This window comes from Salarias fasciatus, chromosome 12, assembly GCF_902148845.1.
Source record: "Salarias fasciatus chromosome 12, fSalaFa1.1, whole genome shotgun sequence".
Lineage (NCBI taxonomy): Eukaryota > Metazoa > Chordata > Actinopteri > Blenniiformes > Blenniidae > Salarias > Salarias fasciatus.
The window spans coordinates 14,349,335-14,367,122 of NC_043756.1; the positions used below are offsets into that span (position 1 = coordinate 14,349,335).

Genomic DNA, 17,788 nt, shown 5'->3' on the forward strand with positions numbered 1-17,788 from the left:
AGCAGCAGGGAATCGGACTGGCGAAATCCTCACTGTGAGCAATCAAGTGGTTTCACACATGTTATGTTGGCTCTTTTTTAACTAAAATTAAAAATGACTAATGATGTGAAGTTATTTTCATTTTGTTCTGCCCAGAAACTTAAAGAATGGGTGGCATTTCACATTCACCCTGCGCATTCTTTTTTCAGTTTGTGTGTGCTTTTTTTCCCATATCTGCCACTCATGACTTCTAATAACAACATCCATCTCTCTGTCTTCATGTTTAAGTACATTGGGTCAAATGCTATATTAGTCAACGTGATTACGGACTGTTCCTTCATCAAAAGTTGACTTATGTTTTTGTTTCCTCTTCATTTTCATGTGATTGGACCACTTGGGCAAAGTTTAGCTTTAATCTTAAGATAAATGTGCTTTACAATAAGCAATATATTATTCAAGTATTGCTGTTAAAACTCAGCACAGGTAGATAAGTACTACAACATGTCAGCAGTCTGGGTCTTTATGCCCGAGTCGTCTCTCTTCCGTCGTTTGCTGCTGTTTGAGCTGTAACCTCTGACCTGAACTTTGCAGTGTTTTCAGGACGTCTACTCTCGCTCTCCTAAAGCGCAGCTCCGTCTGGGAGCCGAACAACCCTTCAAGTCAAGCCCTGACCTTTTCACCTCCGATCCACATACATGTGCTTGTCTCGCTTGCTGTTTTTGTACTTAGCACTTTCTACTGTGTGAGCTGCGACGCGTCGTGCCTGACACAAAGACGTATGCACGCTTTACGCAAGACGTGTGTAAGCATGTGCGTCCACGTGCGTGAGTGAGTGAGAGGTGGGGGGATACTGCGTTTCTGTGCATGAATTGAGGCCTAGCGTAATAATTTCCAGAGCGGGCTGAGGTTAGAGTGCAGCCAGGCAGCAGATCGGATCAGTGCTTCAGACTCACTTGTGTCAAGCCCAGAAGTGAGTTTGCCTTATAAGGACATTGGGACACTCCTCGCCGTAGAGCTGAAATGGATTAGCAGCTGCCACTGAGGAAGTCGCCATTAAGACAAATAAACAAACAACCGAGAACGACTCACAGGGGGGAGAAAGTTCAAAAATATTTTTATAGCCCCATAAAACCTTTAACTGCCTTTGTTTGTAGCCAAACTTCAATCTGAATCAGGTGGATGGCATTAAACAGCGTCGCAACTTCTTGGAAACAATGTACGCACCCCTACTAAAAAATGGAAACGTTATCAGGATACATGAGAGCGCCGCAAGGCAGGTGTCTCCTCGCTTCTCAGAAGACGGAGTTTCAGTCACCTCTCGGCTGCAGGTTGAACAAAGAGTCGCGTCAAGGTGAAAACTCATTATGTTACACTGCATACTGAGCTCCTATTGTCCGTGCCCGAGAAAAAGAGACAGGCCGATGAAATGCACAAGCGAAGGGGAAAGCTTACCGCACATGTGCCGCGGTGCTCCCTGCGAGCGCAGCTGCACGTGTAGACAAAGCTTAACATTTACCAATAAGTGGACGGTGGAACACAGGCCCGCAGCAGACCTGGGAAAACAGGGTCCCCCTTTACACTTGAGGTAGCAGGCATAAAGAACGGACACATGCAGGAATGCATGTGGGTCGGAGGGGGGTATAAGCATCAAGCGCTTTCTGCGGCGAAGGAACCGCTGCGCTGAAGACGGATCTGGATTCACGTGTTTTGCATTGCATGATTCATGCCCACATCGCTACATTGGTGCATTAAACACCGCATGCAGGTGGATTAGTCAGCTTTATTATGCACACATGGCCAACGATCCAAGCTAAACTGTGCAATATCAAGGTTTCAGCTTCGTGTAGGATCCTAACTTTATTTGCCATGCTTCTGCCTGTATATATGCCCTGCAAACACATTTCTATCTATTAATATATGAAATCAGCAAAAAAATTACTACAGAATTATCCCAGTCATTTGAGCTGGCCGCTCAGGTCTGCATAGTCCCAGTGGTTTCCACGCATCATTTAAAAGCTGCACTAAACTAACAAATGTCATATTTCTGTCACTCTTTCCATGGCTTTTTCCTCAGTTTGCGGCTGGGCTCGTTCTTTTTAAAGACATCTTGGCATCATCTCCTTCTGCAGTCATTTTAAGTGGAGAATTGCAACAAAAATCTCATTTTTCTTGAGGTGTCTCGAATCTTTAATATTACTGTAAACACATTTCGATGATCTTGAGTTGCATGAGTCTTGTGTTCTCATTCATTTTGTATTTTCTGCCCTCACTCTGCTTTATTTTGAAAAGTTGCAGCATGCTGTATTGAACCTGATGGACATTGGGATCGTGACAGCTTCATGCATGCCACGGCTTTATCTGCAGGGTAACATCATTCTCCTGTGCTTCATTCCGTGGTTTGACCTCTTTCAGTCATCACAGGCACCAAACAATTCGTCCCTCTGAGTGAGTTTCTCCTCAGACCTGCCAGTCGGGTCACAGTGAGGTATCCAGGTCAGTCACACCCTGGTCAGGAGAATGTGTCCCACTTATGGGGACCTGGCGTGATGACAATGCTGCATTTCAGCCAAACAGGCGGGAAAAAAAAGCTCCAGTGCTATTGTAACGGATATTCTAACTTCCTTGCAAACCATGCAAATGCAAACCAAGAGCCACACCTGCAATTACCATCAGCTGCAAAGGGTTTGCTTTATAGTTTTTTGCTCAGAAATGTGTTGATTTTTCTTCCAGTGTCACACTTTTTGACATGACTTCTTTGTTGAAATGAAAATAGTTCTGCTGTAACACTGGTAAGTTTCCTCTGTGGTCACAAGCTAAGAAGCCGATATGTCAGAGAGCCGACAGGAAGGAGTATTTTAAATAGCAAGATAAGGAGCCCAGAGGATGCTGCTTTTCAGTCAGACTGGTTCTGTAAGGTCACTGAAGGAGGAAGAGCCTGATCAATCATCTCCAAATATGGAGCATCACTGGTCAGACTGCAGCACTGCGTGATCAAATCATTTAATGATGGAAAAGCCAGAAGGTGACAGGGCAGACCGACCGGAGGAAAACAAGGGCTGGGACTATCTGGGACAGCGCGGAGCACAAACTGTTTGTAATTAGAGATCCACTAGAGCCAGTCACTCTGGCTCCAAAGCTCCACACTCGGAGAGTCACAATGGGACAAAGCCAAACACAATTTAACAGATCAGCTGTGTGTATCTCAAGTATTCCACAACATTAACAGCAAGCTGGAAAGCAAAACATCAACATCCGCCTGAAGATTCCCTTCGGGACGTCAGGAAATGGCTTCTTCCTGAGGGAGGCGATACAGAAAAAAGCTAAAACCACAGTGTTTGTGCTCTAACTAAACTCTTTTACCACCCATTTAAATAGCACCATCCTTTCCCATGTCGGCAAAATGTGTGCATTTGTGTGTGTGGCTTTTTTTTTTTTATTTATTTTTTTTTAATTACTGGTTAAATTAAACACATGGCATAAAGCCATAAATATTTAAGGCTCTACAAACACCAGCTCACTTTTTCCTGCATGCTATTCTTCTCTGTAAATAGAGACACACCCAAGAGGCCTAATATAAACCCAGTACATGATGAAAGTGGAACAGACTTAAAGCTGAAACTCTGTTTGGGGAAAAAGGAAGTGGGCTCTTCTACACTGAGGCGACACCAAGTGACACATTCACAAATATACCTTCAATTTTTTTCACTTTCACTGAAACAACGAACACTGAAACAGTTGGAGTCGGTGCTTGAGAACCTTTTTCCATGGGGTTTGCATGTTATCCCTTTGCATAAGTGTGTTTTTTTCCCCTCAATAATCCCATTTGCTTCCTACAGTCCAAAACATGCACTAAGGTTGATTGGAGACCAGCGACTTGACCCGGGGGTAAACACACCTTCCCCCATAGTCAGCGAGATCAAAAAGTTCAATAAAAGTCACATCCGCAGTCATGCTTGCACGAAACATTAAGAGTTTAATACCAGAAATACTCCTAACACTCGCAGCATTAAGAAGGCTTTCACTAGCTGTGTCCATCCGAGAGACGTCTTGTGGTGCGCGGGGAGGCGGAGGTCAAAAGCACACTTTAAATCCTTTATCCAGACCTGTCCCATTTGGCAGAGTGATGATCCAGACAGCCGGGGATCAGTCGCCGAAATGCTCTCTGCTGGATCACTTAGCACACAGAGGAAAAGACTGGAGCAGGAGCGATCGCAGCACGTTTCAGGCCTGACATTTCACTCATTCATCCATCTCTAGTGTTTTATCCAACTCAGGGCTGTTGGGGGCTTGAAGGGGCCTCCAGCTGACTATAGGGGTAGACTCTGGACAGGTCAGCAGTCCATCACAGGGCAAACAAGCAGTCTCTCACACACACGTTTTAAACCTATGGCCACTTTAAGAGGAAATTAGCCTCAAATGCACATTTTTGGATTGTGTGAAATATCCACATAAGGCCTCTGTAAGTTGAAATCTTCACGTCTTAACTCGTGTTTTTCCACAGTGCACTTCCTCCCGGCAGCACCGCATAATAAACAGGCAACAAGCATGAACTATCTGCAGACTCTTTCCCAGCAAAACACACGCTAATGGACTCTCATAAACTACAAGAAATGTAATCAGAGCACTGTGCTAGTACCTGCCTTTTATCTTAATGCCGAGTCATATTTTTCAAAGACCTTTTAAAATGGACACATTAGAGTCTGAGACTAATAAAACTCTCCGTCTCACATTCAAACGGCCGCTTGTGCTCGTAAATCATTCCACCTTTCAAAATCGCATAACTTCCCCCACTTTACTGTAAAAGTACAACCCGCTGCACTCAGTTTCCAAACGCATAGTAAATGTTTGCTGAAATAAATCTAAAGTTGTATTAATCCGTGCTCCATTCACTCTGAATTACTGTTCTGCAGTAACAAACCACTTCAGGGCCATCTCAGAGTTCATGGCTTTTCTCATCATTTCAGAGCCAAAACATGACAGGCTATTAATAGCATTGCCCAGTCACAAAGGTTTCCAGTTTTAACACACAAACACGGAGCTTCTTATCTGTTATATTATCCTGCTGCTGTATCAGCAGAGATAACTCGCGCCGCGTCGGTTTACAGAGGCCGATCGGTCCTGAAGGTCGAAACGTCGCCGGTGCCTTTGAAACTTAATCATACGGGAAATGCTCAGTGGAAACGTGAGGCCAGTAAGTACCTGTGAGAATGATGATAGAGTCAGCAGAGAAGAATCAGGTGTGTGTTTTTTTTTTTGGCTCAGCACCTACAGAAACAGCTTGTAAACGTGCGCAGAGGTCGAAGGCTGTTATGTTCATAAACTCCTGAGGAGCATAAAACAAACTCTCTTCTTGCCTTTGTGTGGGAACGTAAGGAAAGAGACACCGTGCATGCAGCAGCTTGCATGTTTCTTGGAAAACACATCAGCCACTTTGCAAAAATCTTTGAAGTTACGACAAACTGTTTTTAAGATTACCGGGGAGCCCCAAGTGACCTGCACATATAATCACATAGATTGCACGAATATGCAATTATCATGATTATAACATTTCAATGGGCCTTCATCGAGATTAGATTTTTTTTTTTTTTTTAAGAGAAATTGTGTTTAATATTTGAAGGTGACTTCATTTTTTCCAACTCTGCTGGGTAGAGCACAATGTCTCACTCACACAGAAAAGATATAAACAGTATCCCAACATGAAAGAGTCCCAGACTAGAGTTATGTACTAAAATATAATGTTTCCGATTTATCTGCTCCTGATGATGGGGCTGACATTTCCAGCCCCCATCTCAAGGGGCCAAAGAGAATCTGGGGACCGCCGTGCTGAGGGCCGGCAAAACAAACCCGTCCTTCCACTCCGACTGCAGCCGTTGAGCCCCTGTCAATGCACAAAGGGTCCAGAGATCCATAAAGTCCAGACCCGGGAGTCCCATATATCACCGAAGCTGGACCACAGAGTGAGACCGGCCTATTTTAAACATGTGTGAATGCCTCCAGCTCGCCAGGGAAAGAGGACTGTCACAGGGCTGGCAGGACCAGTTGCAAATCATTGTGGGAGATTTCCAGCGTGTGAAATCAGCTCAGCAGCCACAGCAGACAGAGATCTCTACGAGCAGCCGCATCTTATTCAGAAACGAAACACTGACCCCCTACATCTAAACTCGTACTTCTCTACAATAAAACGAAACTGGAAAAAAGTGGAGCTGTCACCATTCAACTGAGAAGCGGGACTTTATGTGGCCAGTGAGCTTAAATTAGTTTGACAAACACAACGGTAAACACTGAGATTTAAGACAAATATTAAAGCCACATTAAGACTCGATCGGTTTCAGTGCTGCCGTGGAGCCTCGGAGATGAAAGAGACGCTGACAGATGGCGGAGAGTCTCACTCAGCTGAGCAGGTGGATGAGCTGAGCAGCGCCACGGGAACACACACACACACACACACACACACACACCTGTAAACCTGACTCGTCCCGCAGGTTCCACACGCACACACACTGCTGCACGGCAGATTCACGGGTGTGACGGCTGATAACCATCACCCTCCGAGCTGGAAATCAGCTGCTATCAAGCCACAGTGGTTTGAGTGGTTTGCTTGGAAGGAGCTTTTTCTTCGAACGCGCTCGGCAGCTTTTGTGTGTGTGTGTCTTGTGGCCATTCAGACGGCTGACCCACGGCAGACACCCACTCAGCTCCTCTCTCAAGGAAACTGGGACACCAACTGCTTATTTTTTGTTGATATTTAAATAATTGCAGAAGCCAAAAGAAAAGAAAATGCTTCTCCTGGTTGCCATGGAGGGGATTAAATGGGCAATATAAAAGGCAGCAGAGGCTTTGAATAGAAGTGTAGAGATGGGATTAGTGGCGTTAGAGGAGCCGCCATATGACCTTCTGACTGTTTAGTTCATTAAGGACAACACGGGCTTGGAGTTTATGTTTGTTATCCAACTGTTGTTCGACAGGAGCTCCTCCACGCAGCCTCACTGCCACTTTAATTAAGCCCGGAAATCTACTGATGTCCTGAAAGTTATGGAATAAATACCACGGGAAAAGGTGTCACATCGCAAAAATTATATTTAAGTCCAATTTTCAATTTCATGTGAACATCTCTGAGCTGCAAAGTTTGTTTCGGTCGTAGCCCAGTTCAGCGTGGAAAACCCCGACACTCCAGTCACCGCAAACATCATCAGTGAAGATATGGGATCTCTGCGACCTTAGAGCCGGTGGTCACGTATGGAGGGGGGGGGCACTGTGGGGAGGACGCTCACAGCTCCATGACTTCAGCACTGAGGGGACCAGGCATTTCAATTCCAGCGCCGCTGAATAATGGCTGTCACATGAGGTTAAAAAACTCAGAAATCCCAGCGTCTGCATGATGTGGGCTTTCTGCCGCTGCTGCGGCTCTCTGGACAATGCACTGTGTCAGCGTTTTAAAGCACCGAGCCCTCTGCAAAAACAAAGAGCTGAGGTCTACTGTCACTTCACTGCTGGGAAAGAAATCCCTTAAAACAGAGAAAGATATCTGAGAAGATTCACCACTCATTTCTTCCGCGTCAGTTCAACCTAAAAGCTTTTTTGGTCTGAGAACAACAATAAATGAGTGAGCAGCATGGTTGTAGTGGTCAGTACACTCAGTTCATTACTATAAGTCTCACATTTGTTCCCTCAGCAGAATCATTCTGACGCATTTGAAAGATGGATGGAAGTTAAATTGCGTCTAATCAATTATATGATCGATTGAAGTACGTTGACTCTTGAGATTGTTGGTTTTTGCACTTTTGATTTCATGTTTTTAAAGTAAAAATTAAATTCAGCTACAAAATCATGCATCAGGTTGAGCACAATCATAATCTCAGGCTTCCTACACTGTTTTACAAAAAAAAGCTGAATGTTCCTGAAAATGTAATCTAATTAAAATATTTAGAATGTTTTTAAAGCAAATATCAAAACAACCAAATGGCAGCAAACCAAAGCATTTATACAGTTCAGAGCCTCCGAATCAATGAAGCAGAAAGAACGTTGATTTGACATTGAATGTGACGGACAGGCTGGACGAAATATTCTATAAATACTTAGAGTAATTCTGTTGAAGTCGGAGGACTTTTTTTAAGATTAAAGAAAGTAGAAGGGTAACAGCAAATTAAAAAAAGTTTCAATAAAACCATCAGGTGATTTCGACTCTGTCTTTATGTTTAGATCGTCGTATGTTTGGCTGATTAGATGTTACCATTTGCTAAAGAAAAGAGCTTGAAAAATTCCACTTAACTTCTATATTTATTCAGTTTCTTTAACGCATTTTTTAAATACTTAAATCTAATCAGAGTATTTTTCCCCAGAGTATAGTCATTGAATAAAGAAGAAAAGCACTTTATTTCATTCCTTACTTTGTCTAGCAGTGAAGTTTCAAATATCTTGATGTTTTAACAGTGCATGCCGGTCAGTGTGAGGCTGGCCTAAAGTCTGAGCCCTCGGTTCGACTTGTCTTTTTTTTTTTTTATTCAGACCTTCCACAAAACAAACTTATAAAGTGACTGATCAAAGGTGGCAACCGTGATCTCCCACATGCACAGTGTCGCGTGTGATAAAACTTTGTCCTGTGGTTGATTTACAAGGAGAGATCGGCTGTAGGTTTTGGCCCGAGCATTGCAGGCTTGGGGGAAAATAATGGATACAGTTTAAATAGGGTAAGACATAAACGTTACTTTAATATTCTGCCTGGCTCCAAACTAAACAGCCCTTTCTCGTCAGGTTGAAGGATCCATAAAAACAGTAATCATAATGCTTCTTTATTCTCCTTGAAGGGCACATTCTTTGGGAAACAGGATAATGACAGGGGGGGAAAAGACAAATACTCAAATGATTTTTTTTTCTCTACAAATACGTAATGAATGATGACTGTTTCTTTTCCCTGGATGCTTCCTGTGCAGCATGTGAGTCAGAACCAAAGGGGCAGGCTGACTCATGCACACTTGTAAATATGTCTGAATTACAGGTGTCATGATATATGTAAGACAGGCGGATACTTCACCTTCCTCTGCCTGGGGAAATAATCTAAACATGAGTAATATGACTGGGATCCAGTGAGTGTTACAGTTTCTAGACTTCCAGACACACATAATGTCTCAGTCTAGTGGTTTACAACATGAACAGTCATTTCTTGCTTGCAGCAATCATCATTCCTGTTGTTTCTTTAGTCTCAGATGACAAATAGCAGCTGTTCTCATGTTTAAACTATGACCATTATTTGAATATCAAATAGGATCTTTTATAATCCACTAGTATCATAAGGCCAATCTCAAAGAGGCAGTAAATACAGTTCAGTCATTTGTTATTCTTACTTAAATGTCAGCAACGAATCCGTGCCAAAAATGCAGGGAATGCATATTTCTCAGGACTTCCCACTGGTAAACAATGTAAATTGCCTTTAAAGCCCCTCTCTGCTGGACATGGACATGGAGGATTTAGAGTGCAGACAGTGAAAGCAGCGCATACAGGACTGAACGTGAGCCGGGATCACCTGCTGGGATTGGTTTTCATACCAATCACATTCTACCTGCCTCACGTGCATCACGATGAAAAGGAAACAACACTAAAGATTTAGGCAAAATATACTTTGTGTAATCACGAAAATACAACAGCATATATTCACCTGTGAAGAGTTTGTGTCTGAACATTACTGATCTGAATTCATTACAGTTTTACTGCCGGGCACGAGACAGGATTAAAGTTTGAAGAGAGAAAGTGGGACGTGACGCTCACCAGCGCTCGGAGAGAGGACTCGTCCAGCGCGGAGTAACTCTCCAGGGACATCTCGGTCGGGACGGATGCGGAGTCTCTCTCGTGATGCTGCTTCAACACCGTGTGGCACCTGCGCCGGCTCGTCGCCTCGTTCTCCTCCGGTCTTCTCCTTCTTTCTTCTCTTCCAGTCGCTTCGCTTCCCGCTCTCCGGTGGGGGTTGCACACCTGTCGTCCTCTCGGGGTTAAGCGGAGTGAAGTGCGGTCTCGCGCCTGGAGAGCATATTCCGGTCGTCTCTGTGGGTAAAACAGCGAAAGCAGAAACAGCACGCCGCTCTCTCACAACGCGGAGACGTTGGCAGCTTTTTGAACCGAGGATTCCCACTCAAAGGTAACTCCGCCCCCCCCCCGCCCGCCCCGCGTCTCTCCGGCCGCTCCCGGCGCTCATTCCAAGCGCGCCCCCGTGTGGGAGGACGTGGCACAGCGTCTGGAGCGTCTATTTTCCAATTCAAGTGTCAAATATGATTTAATTCAGGGCCACGTTCAACCCAATTTCATCTTCAGTGGACTGAACCTTTAAATTTAAACTTAAAAGCTTATGATGACGTTCCTTAACTGGCCTTAAAATAAACTTCGATGTTTAATTAACACAACCATGGATTCAATGTCAGTGATGAATAAACAAACGACAACCACGAAGCCATCAGTGTCCTCATTAAAACATTTAATAATCACAAATGACAAAGAGCTTTAAAGACAGTTATTCTAAAACAGGATATCACCAACAAAGCCGCAGCTCTTTAGTCAGAGATGTCGATTAGTGGGACAAAACTTGCAGACTGGACCATCTGTGACTGCCCAGCTTTGACATATTCTACAGTGGACCCTATGTAACTTACAAAATTATCAACCTTAAAGTCCTATTCAGAGGAAGAACACACAAAACTGTTCACGCTACTTAAACAATATTAGACAGGAAACACAGCTTAAATCATCAGAACACCACAAATTTAATTCTACAGATATGATAAAAAAAAATCTACGTATTACTGGGTCGTTACAAATGATTAAAACCAAACTGTATAAAAAGACAAATGTTAAATAATACTGTTTGTCTTTTCTTGGTCAAATATGCATAATGTGATCAAATCTGTTCCCGAAGCCCTTTTTTGAACAGCAAAGTCTATCAAAGGTTACGTGGAGATGCAGAAAGGAACGGAAACACCGAGAAACACCCTGAAGGACTGGGCAAACAGGAGGGAAGACAAAATGTCCTTGGCCGAAGTAAGAAGATAAAGATTAACTTTGACAAAGTCATGTGTCTGCCTTTGATGTTCTCTGCGTTTTTAATGAGCAGTTACAGAAATCCATTTCAGAGTATGGAAATCCCATCTTATAACTTAAGAGTTAAGGCTGGATGTTACACGGACGCACATTAGAAACACGTGCTGATATAAAGCGGAGTACATAGAAATAAACCCAATTTCTTAGACTTTAATAGTAAATTTCTTCAACATATGAACTGTAAGATACGGACACTCCCACAGGCACTTATCAGATAGTTTCATTTCTCAAAAGTGTGCAAAAAAGATAAATGAGAAGCAGAGTGGGAGGTTTGGTGCGTCTCTTCCTGCAGAGGTTGCAGCTCTTCTCACTCGTCCTGCTGCTTGTCATTCTGTTTCTTGGGGAGCTGCAGATGGAAGCAAAAACACCGTTGAAAGTCTTTTTCACAAAATCACACACCTGGAGGTCCTGAGGGGAAACCGTGCAGCACTATTTACACTACGATTAGTCCACGGAGAAATATCTACAGGCAGCCAATGTTTTTTTTTTTTTTTCCCCAGCTGCTTCCTTGTGCAGTCACACTGCATTCAGAATATTATTCAGACATTTTCTGACTATTACCCTCTAATTTTTTCCTAAACCAAATGATGCCACACAATCTGAACAGTAGGGTCTGCATTTAATGTTAACTTTACAGTGAAAACAACTTCTCTGCTCTCCCGCTCTTTTCAGATCAAACCCTTTGTGTTTATAGTTTCCTGAAGATAGTCTTTTATTCAAGTTTACTTTTTTAAATTTCCATCTTTCTCTTCCCATGAACAGAGCCCAAAAACTAACAATATGAGGTTAATGTGTAGCTTTATTTTTAAGGCACATTTCAAAACTGAGCTGCAAATTCCTGCATGGTAAATTCAAAAACTTTGATGATATTTTAAACAGTCAACCCTCCAGCCATCATATCACCACTGAGCTGTCCGTCATGTTGAAGAAAACATCTATAATGTACCTTTGTTAATGGGTTCCTTCTGTTTCCTTTCCCTTCTGTATTTTCTGGAAGATTAAGTCTGGCAGACAAAAAGAAGAAATCGGAATTCCATCAACACACCAGAAAAATCAGGTAAAATAAAACCCATCATTATTCGGTCATTCATCGCTGATTTTACCCCTTGAGAGATGCTGAGGCAGAAGACTCGGAGTCATGAAAAGGTGACTGAGCTCCTTCTGCGTCTCTGCTCTGCTGAGGTCTGTTTCTCACTGGAACGTCACAGTTGGACGGCTTCCTTTGACTCGGCAGGCCAATGCAGCCCCTCGGCGCCCGCCGCAGGTTCTGTCCGGTCGCTGCGTCCCCCTCAAACCCAAAGTTGTCCTCCAGGAAGTCAGCTGCAGCATGTGGAAATGAATGAATTAGGCTTAAATACTGACGAATGTATTCTAATCAGGTTGAACTTTACATGTAGTTATTATATTATTCAATACAGACTTACTAGATGTCCTAAACAGACTGACTGCTTTACCTTGGTGCTTTATTCGTCTTGGAAATTCCGGAGAGATCCCCCCAAAGGCGTCCTTCGCCGGGCTCAGTGGTTTTTTGATGGATGCTTTCGCTATGTTATTCATGGGATGAGCAGCTTGAGGACGCAAATCACATTTATCCTGCAGGCGGGGAAAAAAAAAATAAAAAAACGGCAAAAAGATGAAAACAAGACAATTGGTGTGTCTTTCATTCAAAGAATTTAAGGAAAGTCAGATTGCACAATTTATACATACCTGATGGTGGAAGACCACCGCCTCTTCCAGAGCAACCCCACAGAATTCACACGGTATGACCACGTCACCCTCTAGAGGACTGGCCGGAGGACTGTAGGAGGCCGGGGACACGGAGCGAGGGAAGGTGGGGATGTTGGAGGCGAGCGTGTTGGGAAAGCTTCGCATCAGCCCGGAATCAGTCCTGCCCATCCTGTCCTCTCGAGGCGGGGATGAGGGCTGCTTGCTGAAAGACGCAAACGCAGAAGCAGGACTGCATCCGGTCTGGAACAGAGAAAGTAAAAGACTTTTAGTCCTTCGTTGATCACGTTCCTTCAATATTAAAATCATGGGCCTATGTCCAAACAGATAAGACGAGTTTGGACGCCACGCGTTATCCGTCTGACTCATTTTATAGCAGTTCATTCCTGAACCAGCTGACAAGGCAGAGTCCTGTGAGCCAGGATGGAAATCACGTGTGCACAGCTTTAAAGGAAATGCGAAACCTGAATTTCACGGAAACTTCAAAGTGAAATTGAGAACACAACCTGAAACTAAAAAGAAAATTAAATATCACACTCTGTCTGAAGAGGGTTGTTGGGGAAACAGCTACAAAACAACACGATCTAATTGGTTTAACTTATCTTAGACATAAATTCTCATTTGCCTTCAGGATGATAAGCTTCTTATTTTCACTTTCTATTTCAGACTTTTTTTTTAGCCATTATGCAGTAACAAGATAAACAGTTTCTTCTACCTGATGCAAAATGAGATCCTCTTCTGGAAACAGCTCCTCACAAAACTCACAAGGCAACATGGTATCTGTGAAAACAAATTGGACGTATAAAGAAAAGCTGACCGCAGAGCAGTATGGAGCTTTGTGACCGGCACTGATTTACCTGCTTGATCGAGGTCTTGCACGGCGCTTGTGCTCGTCCCTACAGAGAAACTGGGGTAGTTGTTGTTGGGTGGAGAGAGGGGGGAGCTGGACTTTCCTATGTTGTGGTCCCAGATGTCGCTCCACACGTTTCCATCGAGGCCCCCGGCCATCGATTCGCCGTCGCTCTGCAGACTGAGGGCCAACATGTAGTCGAGTCCCGACGAGTCTTCATTCAGAGTGTGTTCGCTCTGCGGCCACGTGCTGCTGCTGCTGCTACTGTGTGGAAAGGCTTCCTGCCCCAGGACTAAAAATAAAAAAATAATTAATTAAAATGCAATTTTACCAGAAAATAGCTGTTTTCAGCTAAAAACGCTAGAATAAGAGAATAACCTGTTTCTATATTCAAGATGGTAAAAAGACATTTTATTTCACTTTATGTTTCTATTAATGTTGATAGATATCTTGGTGGATCAATATCTTAACATATAAATATCTAAATAAGTATAGATATCTTTATATTAATTTAAACGTCTCCATGTAACAATGTTGAAACATTATTTTGTCATGTTCACTTGTTCAAAGTACTCAGCCATCACTGAACACCTGAAGCCTTTTGTAATTATTCAGTCGATACAGATGATTTGCTTCGTTTTCTGAAAAGAAAAACACAACCGCTACACCTCCATTTTTCTAGATAACATGACTGTGATCTTCGTGTCCCTGACTATGAATCTCATTTTGTTCAGCACCTCATCGAACATTTGCCTGGAAGCTATAATATTATGTATCCACTATAAATCGAGCATAGAGCAGTGTTTTCTCATGGGAATATGACATTTTTTTTAAAACTCTTTTTTTTTTTTTTTTTTTTTAATCATCTTTGTTTAATCTGTGTACTTGTAAATTTTGGGACCATAAAGGAGAGTACACTACTGAGAACCCAAGTAAATGAATCAAATCCCTAATGATTGAACGTAATAAACACAGAAATGTTAGTAGGCCACATATGCAACTCAGTCTTTACCCTCGACCAAGACCGTGCCAAGATCTTTGTGAATTGGCAGAGAATTTTACAGGGGATTGTAAAACGACTGTTACAGTAACACACTCCGATTCATGTTGGCAGAAGCATAATCATTCCAGGCACTTTTGCTCTTAAGATTACAAAATGACTGCACTCACAGTGGCTGAAGGGTGCGTTTCTTGATGCGCTACTTCTGTCTGATGCGTGAAGTCCACTTGAAGTTCCATAAACTGTGTGATCAAACAGCGGAGGAAAGGTTTGCTGATCTGCCGCGTTGACGTTGTTATTCTTCGGGCCCCTGTCTTGGGTCCTCAGCATGTTTCGGATGGAGTGGGATTCAAACCACACACCTGGAGACTGTTGTTCTGCAGGACTGCGACTCATCCTGCTGTTGTTCCTCTCTTGAGGGGGCGTGAGACTCCCACATAAGACGGGGTGCACAGCCTGCTCTCTCAGCATCACGTTGCACTTACAGTGCGGGCACAGCTCCGTGCGTGTGCCGCAATAATCTTCATGCTCTTTGGATTGACTGAAGACGAGCTCCAGTTCGCAATACTGGCATGGGACGAGCCGCTGGGGGCATTCGGAGCTCTGCAGGAGAGGATCGTCACAGATGTCATTATGAGCATTTTCTTTCAGGATAGTTAACGTAGTATTTAGGATGTAAATAGGAAAAGAAAAGACTTTACCTGGTGAGCATCAATATGATTCTTCTCAAACTTCAAACCACATTTGCATGTAATCTGAAACACATTTTTTTAAATTTTAGTTCTAATCTGAAAAAAAAGTACTCTGTTTTCATGTGGACTCATTATGTATGCATTAAGTAATTCAGGCGTTCACACAATTTGGCTTGAGTAGATACTTGGATAAAAACCCAAAATACATACATGCTTCCTTCAAAGCCCTCTGTTGCTGAGGGAAGGAAGCGGAAAGTTTTGGGACTGAAGTTAATGTCAGGTGTCAGGTAGAGAAGCATTAAGCCGTTTGTTGGAAATCATTGACATCAGCCTGTTAAGCATCAGTGGAACGGCCCCACAGAGGCCCGGAGGTTCTTTTGTTTGCATTAACCAAGTCACTAGGGGCCTGATGGATTACTTGTGACTGCCGTGTGGGAATACTCTGGTCTAACAATTCACTGGAATTGACACTAGTAATGTTGACAACATACAAGAGAGTTCCTGTTATTGGGTGTGGTAAATAAACATATCATTCACTGATGAGTCTGACCTGCTTGAGGTGTTACTGATACAGTGTTAATGTCAGACTTTTACCTGTGTGTGCTCCTGCTGCTTGTGCTCTTGAAGGTCTGACCGGGGCACCGGCTCCTGGCACACATCACAAAGGGCGATGTTTCTCCGACAGTGAATCTCATGGGTAGTAAAGTTGGCCTCAGGAATGTCGTGTTTGCTAAAAAGATTAAGAGAGACATAATGAAAGCCTGTCCTCCTTGCGTTTCTGAATTATAGAGTGTTTCTTAATGAAACGAAACTTCCCTGTACATACCAATTGCCGCAGAACTGTGTGTTTTCATCTGCCATGGCTTCACCAGAGACTGTCAGGGGAAACAGACAGACTGGATTAGATATCTGCTGTTAACCATCTTTAAAGGACTATACATCTGTGCTACTAATGGCTGAGGTTCATTAAACGTTAACCCGAAGTAATCATTGTCTTGTGCAGTCATGTTTTAAGGAATACATCTACATGAATTTAGGCAGCTTTTGTTCTTCTGTAATAACACCATATCACAAATTCAAGCACGTTCGATCCCAATTTAGAAACCCACTTCCACTAATGCACACACTTTTACAGATCTGATGCAGCAACACACTGATCAGGTTGATTATTAAACAAACATGGACACCATTCCTGTAGAGAGGCTGTAATCCTTGCCTGTGCTTAAGAGTAAATTGGAGCCACTATACAGGAACGATCGCTGAGATCAACCAGCGTATTTCAGTTTGGGGGACGGGGTGAGCTTGACGTGCTGAGCCCGTGTAAAAATAGCCCCATCAATGAGCAGGTTATTTAAAAGACAGCTAACATTGTGCCAAACAGTGGCAACACTAGGTTTGCTTACCTGCTGTTCCCAGACAGGAGCTAAAGTTAGCTGTCAACGACGAGTCCTCAGTCAGTCTCAGTCAAAGAGCATCTTGGACGGCGTTAGCCGGGAGCTAGCCGTGTAGCTTAGCGGCTGTGAGGCACCACGTAGACTAACTTTAACCCGCTGTAGCAAAGAAACAATAAAGCTACCGTGATGTCGGGCTCGGTGATTCCTGGGGCGGCGTCCGCACAGAGCCAAAACGATCGTTCAGAGCTCAGCGACGACCAGGTGAGATTATTAAAGCGAACCTACAGACGCAGCTAACTTATTTCTTGATGACAACTCGCCAGAAAAACAGCTTATTTCCTCTTGGCTGTTAATGCATGCCCCGCGCGAAGACTCGCAGGCTTTCTGCGACGCTACACACCTCTGTCAACACGGCTCAAAATCAAATGAAAGCATATCGCAGCTATTTCTTACATTGTAACTGACCTCTGTAACAAAACTGGTCGTGGATCCGAATAATTACTGCCCGCTGCGATGTGAAGGTGAAGCGTAAATGGCAGCTGTAAGTCTAAAATCAGGGCGAAAAGCCCACCGCGGCCTTCCAAGTCCGCCTCTGATTGGTTGCGTGGACACGGTGCACCCTGTAAAACCTTCCCGTGTGACATCTCTGCTCGTACTTTCGATCCTCCAACAGTCTCCAAGCAGTTTACACCCTGGACAAAACACAGAGACACTTCGAGGATCTTGTTTGTTTTTTTCCAACAATCACCCTGAAAGCAGTCACTCTTTGTGCAACCAGCAGTTTTCCAAATTACCCAAAAGTTTTCACAGAAAATCCTCTGTGACATGACACCCCATTTCACTCAAACTCCAAAAGACACAAAAATATAAAGCCACTGTCTGATGCTCTCAATCTGAGCTTGTTCACATCCTCCTGGGACTATAGTGTGGTTTAATAAAGTACAGATGATACACAGATGGATGTATATGAGTGTGTATAATGTTACATATGTAATTTATGAAAACACTTGATTTAAAGGGAAACACTTTAAAGGGTTTAATACACATACACAATGGCAGTCAACAC

At 43.4% G+C, this 17,788-nt stretch overlaps 2 protein-coding genes across 4 annotated transcripts in view; both read right to left on the reverse strand.

The window, feature by feature from the left end:
- Positions 1-10,055, reverse strand: part of smtnb (smoothelin b) — a 47,557-nt gene extending 37,502 nt beyond the window's left edge. For both annotated transcript variants that reach the window (XM_030104013.1, XM_030104012.1), the window contains exon 1: positions 9,742-10,055. In XM_030104013.1, coding sequence (XP_029959873.1) covers positions 9,742-9,792 — 51 coding nt within the window. In that variant the 5' untranslated portion in view covers positions 9,793-10,055. The remainder of the gene's footprint in view (positions 1-9,741) is intronic.
- A 369-nt stretch (positions 10,056-10,424) lies between these two features.
- trafd1 (TRAF-type zinc finger domain containing 1) lies at positions 10,425-17,215 on the reverse strand. Of its 2 annotated transcripts, XM_030104346.1 has the most exons (13): positions 16,732-17,215; positions 16,155-16,203; positions 15,923-16,058; positions 15,338-15,391; positions 14,999-15,239; positions 14,807-14,878; positions 13,644-13,928; positions 13,502-13,566; positions 12,769-13,029; positions 12,516-12,654; positions 12,165-12,381; positions 12,008-12,065; positions 10,425-11,407 (listed from the first exon to the last, which is right to left on the reverse strand). In XM_030104346.1, exons 2-13 carry the CDS (start codon positions 16,187-16,189, stop codon positions 11,369-11,371), a joined length of 1,602 nt encoding a protein of 533 aa, XP_029960206.1. In that variant the 5' UTR covers positions 16,190-16,203; positions 16,732-17,215; the 3' UTR covers positions 10,425-11,368. The 2 variants fall into 2 exon arrangements, with proteins under 2 accessions (XP_029960206.1, XP_029960204.1); XM_030104344.1 differs by having other exon boundaries at positions 14,807-15,239; positions 16,732-17,214.
- Between the last annotated feature and the right edge of the window lie 573 nt (positions 17,216-17,788).

What these genes read in the sequence shown, in the direction of transcription:
- trafd1 (XM_030104344.1), bottom strand. Translation starts at nt 16,189, where the DNA reads ATGGCAGATGAAAACACACAGTTCTGCGGCAATTG. An exon ending in AAACGCACCCTTCAGCCACT is followed by an intron (nt 13,929 to 14,806) that starts GTGAGTGCAGTC and finishes TTTTATTTTTAG; the next exon opens with TCCTGGGGCAGGAAGCCTTT. An exon ending in GCCTCAGCATCTCTCAAGGG is followed by an intron (nt 12,066 to 12,164) that starts GTAAAATCAGCG and finishes TTTGTCTGCCAG; the next exon opens with ACTTAATCTTCCAGAAAATA.